The sequence below is a fragment of the Lipotes vexillifer genome, unplaced genomic scaffold (assembly GCF_000442215.2).
Source record: "Lipotes vexillifer unplaced genomic scaffold, Lipotes_vexillifer_v1.1 scaffold1139, whole genome shotgun sequence".
In the NCBI taxonomy this organism is placed as follows: Eukaryota; Metazoa; Chordata; class Mammalia; order Artiodactyla; family Lipotidae; genus Lipotes; species Lipotes vexillifer.
Genome location: NW_006798273.1, coordinates 503,077 through 516,049, shown reverse-complemented (window position 1 = coordinate 516,049; position 12,973 = coordinate 503,077). Strand labels below are relative to the sequence as shown.

Genomic DNA, 12,973 nt, shown 5'->3' with positions numbered 1-12,973 from the left:
ATGAACAAAAAATACTGATACGTATAAAAAGGTATTTTTATCTGTCACTTAAGTGTCCCCATTTCCTAGATGGGAAGTGTCTTGTCCATGGACTTGAACGCCTGTTTCTCCCATGGCCCCAGCGTCTGGGTGCACGGGGCTCTGTCAGGACAGGGCAGGAGGTGCCCATGTGAGGGGAAGGCGTGTGGCCCCTGTTGGGAGCTCTTGTCGGCTTTTTCACAGAATAGAAATTGCCTTGCCCTTGGCCTGAGAAGGCCACCAGGTAGACTAAAAATGACTGCTGCAAAATGGATATCAACCCAGGTTCCTTATGTGAGGGAGGCTCACCTTCATCTTGGAGCCCAACCCTCTGCCTGTGGTTCTCAGTTTAGGGCAGAGCTGTTCTCAGATTCACCTTCTGGCATGTAAGGACCCTGCCCGCCAGCAGTACAGCACACAGGTCTGCACCAATGCAGCATGACCGGGAAAGGACAGTGAGGTGGGGGGAAGCTTTAGGGGAGCCTGTGGAGGTGGGGCCTCGGGCCACCCCCAGTCGCTGGAGGAGGGAAAGGAGCAGGTGAGCTCAGAGCCCTCCACGTCCTGCCTCCAAGGGTTAGGGTGAAGCAGAATGGCCGCGGCTGCAGGGGCCAGGTGAGAGCACGCACTCTAGTACCAGGGCGGGGGTGACTGACGTCAGTGCTGGAGGCAGAGTAGGGTTACGGGCCACCACCCCAAAAGTTGAGTGGGCCGCAAGCAATCCCCAGCACCCAGGCGCGTCCCCCTACAAGGGGAGCCACCAGATGGCCAACCAGAGGGCAGCGGGCAGGCCTGTCGGAAACCTTTGACAGAGGACACAAGGTTTCCCTAAAACATTAGCTCCAGCTCGTTGGCCTTGGGGCTTCCGAGGCAAGCAGGCTGGGGCTGGCCGCCTGTGCAGGGGTGCTCAAAGCCGTCCAGCAGCCCCCTCCAGATGGCCAGGCACGGAGGCCCCTGGAGAAACCTGCACCCAAGGGCATCTGCTGCTGGCCATGCACCGAGTCAGCACCTGGTGGCAGGAGGGCCCTGGTGGAGGGCAGAGCCTAGCCGCCTCCTGGACTGGGGACCAGTGGGCACCGAGGAGCCCTGGCACCGGCCCCAAGGAGCTCGAGGCTGTTCCCGTGCTGCTCTGTCCTGGGCCCCCCCACTCCTCTGCTGCCCCTCATCTGGACCCACTTTGTTTCCTGCACCTGCCTGCCACCCCCAGGTCCTCTGCGTCAGCCCCCAGCTCGCGCCCCGGCGGGGACCAGCTCAGCCTGGGATGGGAAGCCAGGGAGGCTGGTCTGACAGGGCTTCCTGGAGGCGCGGAATCAGCCCTGAGCGGGGAGTCGTGACCGAGGGAGGAGCAAGCGGGTGAGACACGTGAGTGGCACGGGGGCGGAGATGACAGGATGGAATGGTGGCTGCGAGTGGCCCCGAGGATCGGCTGTCGTCGGCACCGGGTACGGGGGTGCCCCACGTGGGCCTGCAGTGCTTCCCAGATGCCCCACTGCCAGTCCTGGGCCAGCTACACTGGGGTCACCGAAGCCCGGGCACGAGGACGCCGGGTGAGTCCCCGCTCCCCTCCCCGGAGCTGCCCGCCCCGCGTGCTCGCTTGCACTCACCGCATTCTCAGGCCCAGCCCGGCCCCGGAGAGCAGCAGCACCTTCAGGGCTCTGTAGGCTGCACCGCCTCGTGTAGAGCCATGTCTCCTTCCTATCGAGGTGGGGGCGGCGTCCTCCTCACCTCCGCTTCCTGGGCAGGGTCAGGTCAGCAGCTACTGTCGCTGAGCTCAGGCTGCCTTAGTCATGGCCCCCAGAGGTGGAGCCTCCCCAGCCCGGGACAACCAGACGCCTACCTTGTCCTGTGCGTCAGCGCGGGCCCCGCAGGCGACGACATGCTGCAGGCAGTCGCAGTGTGCACGGCCATGTGCAGGGGCGTGCCCCAGATCTAAGGGAGCGGTGAGGCTCAGTGTCATTCCAAGCTGGCAAGGCCGTGTCCCAACCCCAGGAAGAGCATCGGGGGGGGGGCGTCTGCCGTGGGGATGGCCCTTCCCTGGTTCTCACCAAGTCCCGAGCGTCCACAGTGGCAGCCGCCTCCAGCAGCTTGTTCACAAGCTGGCTGTGACCCATCGGATAGGCCCAGTGCCAGGCCATGCAATGGAGCTGGGGTGCTGCGGACGGGAGTTAGGTGTAGGGAGCACGGCCACCCCCGGAGGTCCCACCCGTGACCCCGTTCCCAGAGCTGGTGCCCTGAACAGAGCTGCTTACTCCCCCGTCGTGTGAAGGGCCTCTCCCTCCAGACTCAGGAGGCATCGTGGGACCCATGCCCCATAAAGCAGAAAAGCCCTGCAGTTTCCTAGGCTCTGACTGGACCACGCTGAAGGCCGCACGCCTGCACCCACCCTCGCTACCTTGTCGTGGGCACTGGGGTCCCTTCCGTCTGTCAGGTACTCGTCAGTCAGGGCCTCCTGGTTCTCAGCAGCTGCCTGCAGGAACGCCTCCAGGTCCACGGGCTCCAGCTGGGCCAGGGGCTGCGGCTGGATAAGTTCAAGGACGAGATCAACTCACTCCCCACACTAAGCCTCTGGGACACAGCCTCACCAGTCTAGCCAAGTGGTTGCAAAGAGCTGGTGGAGGACCAGCGCACTGTTAGCTTATACAAACAATAGATTTAAACACTTGCCCCCAGGACTTCCCTGATGGCGCAGTGCTTAAGAACCTGCCTGCCAATGCAGGGGACATGGGTTCGAGCCCTGGTCCGGTAAGATCCCACATGCCGCCGAGCAACTAAGCCCGTGCGCCACAACTACTGAGCCTGCGCTCTAGAGCCCGCGAGCCACAACTTACTGAAGCCTGTGCACCTAGAGCCTGCACTCCGCAACAAGAGGAGCCACCGCAATGAGAAGCCCGCGCACGGCAATGAAGAGTAGCCCCCCTCGCCGCAACTAAAAGCCCGCACGCAGCAATGAAGACCTAACGCAGCCAAAAATACATTAATTATAAAACAACAACAAAAAAACTTGCCCCCAGAAGATTCTGACTGAATAAGTACGGGGCGGGGTTACGGGTTGACTTGTGTTCCGCCCCCCAAGCCCAGGTTCATATTGTTGAAGTCCTCACCCCAGTACCTCAGAACGTGACCTCATTTGGAAATGGGGTCATTGTAGCTGTAATCAGTTAAAATGCCGTCATACTGGAGTAAGGTGGGCCCCGGTACAATACGAGTGGTGTCCTTATTGAGAAGGGACAGACCTTTGGACACAGGCACGCAGGCAGGGAGAAGGCCACGTGAGATCGGGGCGATGAGGCCACAAGCCTAGGAACACCACCAACCCCAGAAGCTGGGGAGAGGTGTGGACGGATCCGCCCCCAGAGCCTCAGAAGGAACCAACCCTGCCTGCTGACTCTTTGATCTTGGACTTCCAGCCTCTGAGGTGACCATAAATAGCTGTTGTTTAAGCCCCCAGTTTGGGGTACTTGGTTCCGGCAGCAGCCGTGGAAAACAGCGCTGGGGGCGGAGGGCTCCCTGGTGCGGGCCGTGCAGCTGGCGCGGCGGCAGTGTCACTCCTCCCCAGGCCTCCCACAGGGACGGCGGGGTGGGGGGGTGGGGTTCCTGCTCAGGCACTCCAGCCCTGGTGTGGCACTCCCGCTCACCTTGACCTCAGGCTCGGGTGCCCTGGCGGGGACTCTGCGTTTCAGTCGCTTTTCTCTCTGTCTTCGAACCAATGTTTCCAGGTCAGCCAGGCTCTCCAAGTTAGCTCTGGGACTGCTGGCGCAGAAAGCGGGCAGAAACAGGACCACGCCAGCCATTGGCTGCTGGCCACGGCAACCCTGGGGCAGCTCTTGGTGGTTCTAACCCTCGTCTTCCCAGCCGCAGGAGAAGCGCCGCGCCCAGGCTGTCAGCCCCCGAGCCCCGGGCTCGCGGCGCCCCCACTCCACCTGCCCGCGCCTCCTGCCCGCCCCCACTCACACTCCTCCTCTCCTCGTCCAGTTCCTGCCTCTCCCGGGCCTCGGCCTCCAGGATCAGGCACTCCGTGTCCACATCCCAAATCTTTCCTTTCGACTCTCTCCACTCACCTATAGGAACAGACAAAGAATCAGAAAAATTAGAAGGAGCCCTTAGAAAACACAACTGTGCCAGACAGGGGAGTCCTGCCAGGAGCTGACGTGACGTACAGAGATTAGCGACCTGGATGTGGACCCCTCTCAAAGCTCCATGGCAGAGCGACCCCCGCCGGCTCCCTGACCCCCGTGCTTGTCGCTGGCTCTCACCACCTGCAGCAGTGCCCGAGCCCCGGGGGCTGACTGCTGCTCACTCTGTCCTGTCAGCAGGCATGCTCCCTCTGCCCTGCCAGCAGGAACCCTGCTGATGCCGCATCTATTTATGCTAACGGCTGTGTCCAGGTGAGCTCAGGGCCTCCCTCCTGGGTTGTTGTCCTTGCATTCCTACCCGATCACACCACACTGCCACCTGACCCCAAGCCCGGGGGGACGGAGGAGGTGCCTCCCGGATAGAATTCTGAATTCCTACGTTCAAATTTTGGCTCTTCGTGAAGCTATGTGTCTTCATAATAAAATGGGGTAAAACTAGCACTTATCTCTTGCTATAAAGATGAAATGACTTACTGGTGCTGTGCTTAGGGCAGAACCCACCAAACAATGGTCCATTCTTTTCTTCCTCCCCTGGCCCCCAGCCCCGTGATTCAGCGGCTGGGGAGCCCTGAGGAATAAGCACGTTGAGGGGAGAGAAAAAGCTGGAATGATACGACGGCAGAGCCTAGGGCTTCCAGCCACGTAGAACTACATTCCATTCCCTTCTAAAGCAAACTTAGGCAGCCTAACACTTCCTGGGCCCTGCAACCCGCCTCCTAGCAGCGGCTGTCCTGGGCTGCGGCCAGCAGGGCCCTGGCCCGCCGCGGGGCTTGTGGGGCAAAGTGACGCCCGGGCCTCGCTACCCTCCATGCCCCATGCCTCACAACACACGTCCCAAAGTGTCACTGGTGTGCCTGCTTCTCTCGCTGCCCACGGAACTCGAGCGCCCTTCTCCTTGTCCCCAGCCAAGGCAGCCAGACCCTCCAGACCATTTCCCCAGCAAAGACCATCAACACAACTGAGCTCAGCCAACACCCAACCACACTTGTGTCTTCCGGGGTAATCTGCCACTTCTCGTTCCTCTTTGGCCATCACAGTCCAGGGCAAAACCCACTACACTCAAGGATTTTCTCGTCTACCATCGCCAGACGCCTTTCTCACCGTGTCTCTCTCTTGCTCCTTGGCCCCTCACCTCACACGAGAACTAGGCAGACAGGCCGGAAAAGAAGTACAGGTTTCTACTCCTAAAACCTCCTCAGGCACCAGAAAGGAGCTGCCCGGCCTCTGCGTTCTACTGAGACGGTCTGGGGGTGCCCAGACCACTGCCCGGCCTCCGCGTTCTGCTGAGACGGTCTTGGGGTGCCCAGACCACTGCCCGGCCTCCGCGTTCTGCTGAGACGGTCTGGGGGTGCCCAGACCACTGCCCGGCCTCCGCTGCACATCCTCACCAACTGCTGGATGCTGACGAAGTCCATGCCCCACCCCCCCTGCTCGTCACGCCCCCAGTGAGAGGAGCCGAACAGCTCAGCCCTTTTATAGGAGAACTGTCGGGGGCCAGGGGGGTAGGGCAGAGGCTCGGGCCCCGGCCAGGCAACTCTGTGGCTCCATAACACCCACCAAAGTACCAGTGTGGGCACACAGCCCACTGCGGGCGCGGGAGAAAGAGCTGTTTTGAGCTGAGTCAGTTGCATCCTCAGACACCCCCCATCCTGCACCTGTGCCATCCCCCTCGCACCTACTCAGAAGTGATTCAACCAATAAACACACATCCTGGGTGCTGGGCCACCAGCCCAGGTTCAGGGGGAGATAGCTCCCATTCTCCCAAGTGCGGATGCCCTCGAGAAAAAGAAGTGAGCCTCCACATTGCCGTAGGTCTGGCTGCCTGAGACCCTGGGAGACCCAGCCCAACTGCCCTGGCAAAAGGAAGCCAGACTCCTAAGGAGGACCTCTAGAGGACAGGCACGAGAGGCCGACCTCTGCCTCAAGAAGCTTCCTGGCTGCTACGGGAGGAGATCAAGGGATTTCCCAACTCCCAGCCAGTTTCCAGGCCGCCTGGGCTGCTCTTGGTGGTGGTTTCCTTCCCCAGATACCCCACCCTGCTCCCTCACCACTGTGACGGTCAAGGTCAACGATTAAGCTAGGCCACCATCAGAAGCCAAGCCCAGCCCGTCATCAGCCCCTCATGCCTCTCGAGGAGCCTCCCACGGCCAACACGCAGGTCCCCCACCAGGGACCTGGGCACAGAGATGCCCTTCACCAGGAAGGTGAGGTTCAGATCCGCTGCAGGTCCGAGTACAAACGTTAACCATTAAGCCAGTTGCAAAGCAATCAGTCTGCAGCTACCAAAGCCAAACTTCCTAATTCTCCCTAAGACACCAAGCACGTCTTCCACCCAGCTGCGCCTTGAATTCTGCCGTGACCTTTGAAGGGAAATCTGACTGCTCGTGTCACTCCGATTCTGGAGTCTTAGTCACTAGCTGTCAGACTTCCTAGTGAGTAAGACTCGGAGCAACGTCAGCACAGATGACCAGGACGAGCCAGCGGGAGGGACAACTGAGGATCCAGGGCAGCCCAAGGCCCCACCACAGCTGGCTTCCTGGTGACTGCTTCCAAGCTCTGAGACCCAGGGAGCCCAGAGCTTTTTTTTTTTTTTTTTGCGGTACGCGGGCCTCTCACTGCTGTGGCCGCGGAGCACAGGCTCCGGACGCGCGGGCCCAGCCGCTCCGCGGCATGCGGGACCCTCCCGGACCGGGGCACGCAGAGCTTTTGAGAGTAACTCCATCCTTACGCTCCAGGGTGTTTCTGTCAAAGGTGATTCTTGCCGGGGGCCCTGAGAAGGGAAACAGTTACCTGGAGGAAGAGTGAGGGGAAGCCGACGAGAACAAGCAGGACTTCAGCTCTGGCCTCCGCTGCCGCCACACACTCCCCCCCCAGCGGCTGAGGGCAAGGGCACCCACAGGCTGCGTCAGAGATTCTCAGCAGAAGACCTAACTGGTATTAACTTAATACTGGTATAACTTGTCAAAGAAAAAACTTACTTCTGGTAAAAACTCCAAACATAGCAAATCAAGCTCAGGACACCCTTGGTTAAGTACTCTTGCCATGGAGCCCGGGGAAGCCGCGGGTACAGTTTAACACACAGCTTCCTCATGCTCCTCCTGTGTGGTGTGTGTACGCACCTACATGTTTCTACATACTTCACGTAATCACGGCTCAGCACTCTTACCACATTAGCATACACTGCACTCAAAGTGCCAGAACCTCACTGTCCCCCTGCTGCGAACACTTATATTATCTCTGCAATTTTTTTTTTTTTTTTTTACATTACACCTCATGCTCCAATCCACATTTTTGAAAATGCCTCTGTAAATAAACATCTTTGGGGACTTCCCTGGCGGTCCAGTGGTTAGGACTCAGCGCTTCCACTGCAGGGGGCATGGGTTCGACCCTTGGTCGGGGAACTAAGATCCCGCAAACCACTCAGTGAGGCCCAAAAAAAACCCCCCAAAGCAAACATCTTTGTGCACACAGATGAATATTTCTCTAGGGACCTACAGAGAAATCAACGTATTAGCCCTGTTCACTTAAATTTTAATAGATATTGCCAAACTGCCGTCCACACAGGTGGTAACCAATTTCCATGAACAGATAAACACAGTTAAGACAAGGAACAGCATCAAAGACAAAAGAAAAAAGATATAATTATGTACATATATACATAACAAAGGATCAATATCCAGAATACATAAATAACTCCTAAGAATCAAAAAAGAGAAAAATTTTAGATAGACGAAGGGTACGGACAGGAAGGTCACAGAAGACGGGCGTTCAACCTCACTAGCAATTAGCGATGCAACAAAACAGCAGCACTTTGTAGTCTATCAGATGGTTAAAATGAATGAAATTACTATAAACGCCAAGTGTTGGTCAGGTTCTGGGGAGGTGGGAGCTCCCATACACTGCCCGCACGGTGCCGGGCACCCTCCCCAGCACTCCCCAGGTATTCACTCGTCTCACCCCCATGTGGGCTCCGAGGCAGCCCCACTGTAGTCACTCCCACCTTAGAGATGAGGACGCAGGGGACTTCCCTGGCGGTTCAGTGGTTAAGACTGCGCTTCCACTGCAGGGGGCACGGGTTTGATCCCTGGTCAGGGGAACTAAGATCCTGCGTGCCACGAGGCGAAAAAAAAGATGAGGACGCAGGACAGATGGGTAAAGTGACTTGTACCAAGGTCACTCGGCTAGAAAGCAGCTGTTCATTTGTCACACGTGCCACAGTTTCTTCTCATGCTTACATACTTCTGTATCTTCAGATTTGGGTCTTTTCTCGAAATTTATTTTTGTGCGTGGGATGAGGTAAGGATATAACTTTGTTTTTTCCAAACGGAGAGATGTTTCCACATGAACTAATTTAGAATACGGTCATCTGTCCAGGCTGGAGTACTTGCAGCCCCACCAAATCGCCGCCCTCGCCTCCCCAGTGGCCAGAATGGGGCTCTTCCGGGGTCCTCCAGCCTCAGGATCCCACCCTGCGGCTCGGGCGCTGACCGAGGCGGGGGCTTGGAGGGCTAGTCTGTGTACCCCACACGCAGCCCGTGACAGGAGCGGAGAGACTCAGCTGGCGAGCAGGTCCCGCAGGTCGCTGTTGCAGGGCAGCAGGTCACAGGCGAGTCGTGCCTTCCGGTCCCGGACGGCCTTCAGGGCTGGGCTGTGTTGCAAGAGGAGGGAGCAAATGTCCACGTGACCCTTCTCGGCGGCCTGTGGGGAGAGAGGCCCGGATCAAAAGCTGTACCCCACTGGGCCCTGTTCTTTCTTGCTCCACTTCTGGGGCTCTTTTAGTCTGAGAAAAGGTCTCGTGGAAATGGAGGCACTGGCCGTCTGAGCCGGTTTCCCCTAACCCCAGCCAAACTGCAATGACGTGCTGCAGGGTGGTGGGGCACCCTGGTGCCACTTGGGCAGTCAGCTTGAGCTTTTCTTCCTTGTGTCCTTTGCTCAGTGGCCATGCTTCTTTGCCCAGGCCTGCACATTAAGAACAAGGACAGAACCTTGGATCTCTAAGCATCTTTACAAACATTCAGATTGTCTATAGGGTGCTGGGTGCCGTGGGCACAAGACACATCAGACATGGCCCCTGCCCTCTGGGAACTTTCAGATGAGCGGAGAGAAACAGGCCCAGTACCCAGCTTTCTCCTCGTCCCCTCGGAGATCAACGATCCCAATCTGGATGTCAGTTTCTAACCTATATCCTCCCAAAAAGAACAATGTTAAGTGATTTACATAGATTACCTTACTTAACTTTTACAATAACCATCAGAGGTAGGAAGTATCATTATTTCCACTTTATAGATGAAAAAACTGAGGCTTATAAAAGTTGAGTAACTCGCCCAAGGTCACAGAGCTAATGTGGCAGCATGGGGAATTCTAAGCCAGGTCTGTCTGACCTCAAAGTCCGAACTATCAGTAGCTATGCTGTATCACTATATTCCCTACTCCTCCCAAGAGACAAATTAAAGGGCTACGGGGGGCTCCTGAAAGGTAGCAAAGTTAATGTTAGTACCAAACACCATCTCAAATTTGAATCTAAACCTTTATTCAGCACAAATATTATCCTGATGAGTGCAGACCTGGGACTCTCAATTTTACCTCTTCAATTCAGGCAACCGTGTGTTGTGAGCAGTTGTAAGATGAATTCCAAATAATTGTTGGCAAAAGAAGGTGCCAATGTTTGCAGAAGGAAGCAAGGGAGGGAGGCAAGCAAGCTGGAAGGAAGGGGCAATTCATATTCCTCACACACATGCATTCCCTCAATTTCACGAGAATGCCACAAGCGCGGGTGACACCAGCTAGGTCCATTCACGGCAGTGTCCTGCCTATCAACACCCATCATGTGAGCTGTGGCAGTGAAACACTCAAGCCAACACCAGTTGAGACCACTGAGAAACGAGCGACCTGCCTCTCCAACCAGCAAGGGTCTCAAAACAAAACAACCCCCAGCTGCTCACTCAGCACCTGAGCAAGTGCTGAGGCCACAGCAGGAAACAGGACGAATCCCAGCGCCTCCGGTGAGACGGAGCTCACAGGGAATTTCAAGGGGGAGGAGTCAGAAGTCAAGCACAGAGAGCTTCCGGCAGCCAGGCGCGTGAGCTGTCCTCCTCTGAGGAAACGGGAAGGCTCTCTGAGGGCGTGACGCAGAAGCTGCAACCCAGAGGGAAGGACAGACACGAGTCAGAGGGAAAAGGGTGATGTGAGGCCTCCGGATGGGGAGAGGTGTTGTCTATGGCCTGCAAGTGATAGAGAAGCAGGTTCAAGAAACTGAAGATGCTAGCGGGGCAAGGACAAGCTGGCAGGTAGGCAGGGGCTGACCCCAGAGGGCCTGTAAAGCAGCTTAAGGACTTGGTAAAAGCAAGCCTCCGAGGGATTCGAAGGCACTGCGTGGTCAGAACTGCTTTTAAACCATCACTCTGGGAGAAAATCAGTGGGGCTAAGAGAGGAACAGGTTTGCACACATAGGCCGTAAGTATGCGTCAACTGTGTCTCAAAGATGCACAAGAAATCGGTAAAAACAGATGCCTTAAGGGAGGGAAGGGAAGACTAAGGGACCAGGGGTCGGGGGTGGGGAGGGAAACTTGTGTCCACGGTAGACATTCTGTACTCAAACCGTTCACAGCGGGTAGGTGTTTCTAGTCAGAAAACATTTAATTAAATGATCACTCCGATCACAGTGTGGAAAGCAGACTAGAGGGATAAGCAAGAGTGGGTGCAAGTTTCAGAAAACTATGTGGAAAAGCACTGAGGACACATCATTAAGGGGAAGAAAAAGAAAATGACGCCATACGTTTAGTTCTAATTTATGTGCGCAGGAGACATGCTGGAAAATTATACGTTAATCCGAAAGTGAGCACTGAGTGAGCACTCAGGCGAGCACTGAGATTACAAATGATTTCAATTTTCTACTTTATGCTTTTCTGTTTTCCCCATGTTTTCTACAGTGAACACATTATAACTTTTACTTTTTTATTTTTGGCCACGCCTTGCGGGATCTTAGTTCCCCGACCAGCGATTGAACCTGGGCCCATGGCAGTGAAAGCGCAGAGTCCTAACCACTGGATGGCCAGGGAAGTCCCATGTTATAACTTTTCTAATGAGAGAAGACAAGTTCTTGCAACCTGTGAAACTTCCAAGAGGGGACCCACCTTGTGCAGACTGGTCATGCCGTCGTCGTCCACCAGCCTGGGATTGGAGCCGTGCGACAGCAGGAGCCGGGCGATGTCCGTGTGCCCACAGTAGCTGGCCCGGTGCAGAGCGGTGGCTCCCCCGTGGGTCTGGGCATCACACTTGGCCCCGCTCTCCAGCAGGAACTGGCACACGGCATAGTGCCCGTTGCGGCTGGCATAGTGCTGGGGGGAACAGAGTCGGGGGTCAGGGGGCAGAACCCCGGTGGGGGGTGCCCCCTCCGGCACCTGGGTGACAAGGGTGAGCCTTCATTCCTAGCTTCAGTCGCCGCCACTGTAAAGTGGGGATAATGACCATTCCTACCTCGCAGAATCCTTATGAGAATGAAGTTAAATAACGAATACAAAGCACTTATGCTAATTAAAAAGCCCCAGGTTCACAGGATGCTTAAACAGAAACCCTGCTGGGAGGGGAGGAAGGGTGGGAGAAGAGAAAATGCAAACATCATCCCCTCCCCACCCCCAGAGAGCAGGAACGCGGTGAGGCTCATCCCCAGCTCACCAGAGCCGTGTAGCCGGCGGAGTCAGGCTGGCTGGGGTCCGCTACCTTCTGGATTAAATACTTCACTCGGCCCAGGTCCCCGTTCAGGGCTGCAGACCAGATTCCTGCGGAAGGACAACCCGAGCACTGAATAACGCTGAATGACTGGGGGCTTCCAGCGCTCCCTTTACCTCCTGACCTCTTGTTTTCTCCTCTATAAAATGGAAATTCACGGGTTCAACAAATATAAACACGAGCACCTCCTCTGTGTCAAGGACTGTGCTGGGTGCTGGCGACATCGCTGTGAGCAAGACAGACAAGGGGCTTGTCTAACCAGGACAGGAGATTGGGCAGACACAGTCACCCTTCCTCCCGCTGCAAAAACACCAGGGTTGGATAAAGTACTGTTTAAGATGTTTGAATATATAGTCACAGTCAAAAGGAAGAAAAGGACATTGCCAGGTGCCAGCGCAAAGTGAAAACCACAGCCAAAGTGGTGAACAGTCACCCCATCTGTGGAATCCCGAGTCCTCAGAACCGTCCCTGAGTACAACTCAGGGGCTTTGGCTGGAACGCCTGAGCGAGCAGCGTCTGGAGCAAAGTCGGCCGTGCGCACGGTGAGAAACCAGACAGAGCCAGGCTCTGTGTACAAAGCCGCGGGTGGAGAGTGCAGCAACAAGGATAGTCTGGGGCAAAAGAGTTACCCCGCTGAGCCCACAGGTAGGGATGACATCGCCTGCCTCGAGGCCATCTCTGCCGTATGTCACGCCTGCAGTGCCCACACGCAGCCCCCCTGGTCTGAAGTTCCATCCCCTCGGGGTGGGTGCAATACCCTGGCTGCAGGCTCTGCTGCCCAGGAGCAGACCCGGGAGCAGGGCTGGGTTCCCGGGGTCGCACCAGGTGAGGAGCCGGGCCCAGCCGCACCACTGAGGAAATTTCCTGAAACCAAAGCCTGTTTCCCGACCTGCACGCGAGCCGGTGTTTCTAATGCCGAGCTCCCGCGGGGTCCCTGGCGGGCTCTCACTATGCGGGAGCGGTGAGCCCACGGCCCGCCAAAGCTCCGACTAGGTCTCCGGGCTGCCTCCCCCTCGGCGCCCCGGTTCTCGGACACCTCCTTTGCCCTGAGGGCCTGGGGACGCCGGAAGGCGCCGGGCCGGTAGGGCCGCACGCCC

At 56.9% G+C, this 12,973-nt stretch overlaps 2 protein-coding genes across 2 annotated transcripts in view; both read right to left on the bottom strand.

Moving 5' to 3' along the window:
- Positions 1–843: 843 nt before the first annotated feature.
- On the bottom strand, positions 844–5,563 carry ANKRD23 (ankyrin repeat domain 23). The gene is given in 11 exon segments (XM_007470226.1): positions 844–979; positions 1,455–1,548; positions 1,624–1,677; positions 1,680–1,710; positions 1,853–1,914; positions 1,917–1,944; positions 1,989–2,159; positions 2,408–2,533; positions 3,651–3,765; positions 3,854–4,073; positions 5,371–5,563. Coding segments are annotated over 11 exon segments (1,230 nt in total).
- Positions 5,564–8,702: 3,139 nt separating this feature from the next.
- Positions 8,703–12,973, bottom strand: part of ANKRD39 (ankyrin repeat domain 39) — a 4,562-nt gene continuing 291 nt past the window's right edge. Inside the window, exons 2-4 of the mRNA XM_007470179.1 lie at positions 11,823–11,926; positions 11,282–11,485; positions 8,703–8,846 (exon numbers count right to left, since the gene is read on the bottom strand). Of these exons, the coding sequence (XP_007470241.1) occupies positions 8,703–8,846; positions 11,282–11,485; positions 11,823–11,926 (452 nt within the window). The remainder of the gene's footprint in view (positions 8,847–11,281; positions 11,486–11,822; positions 11,927–12,973) is intronic.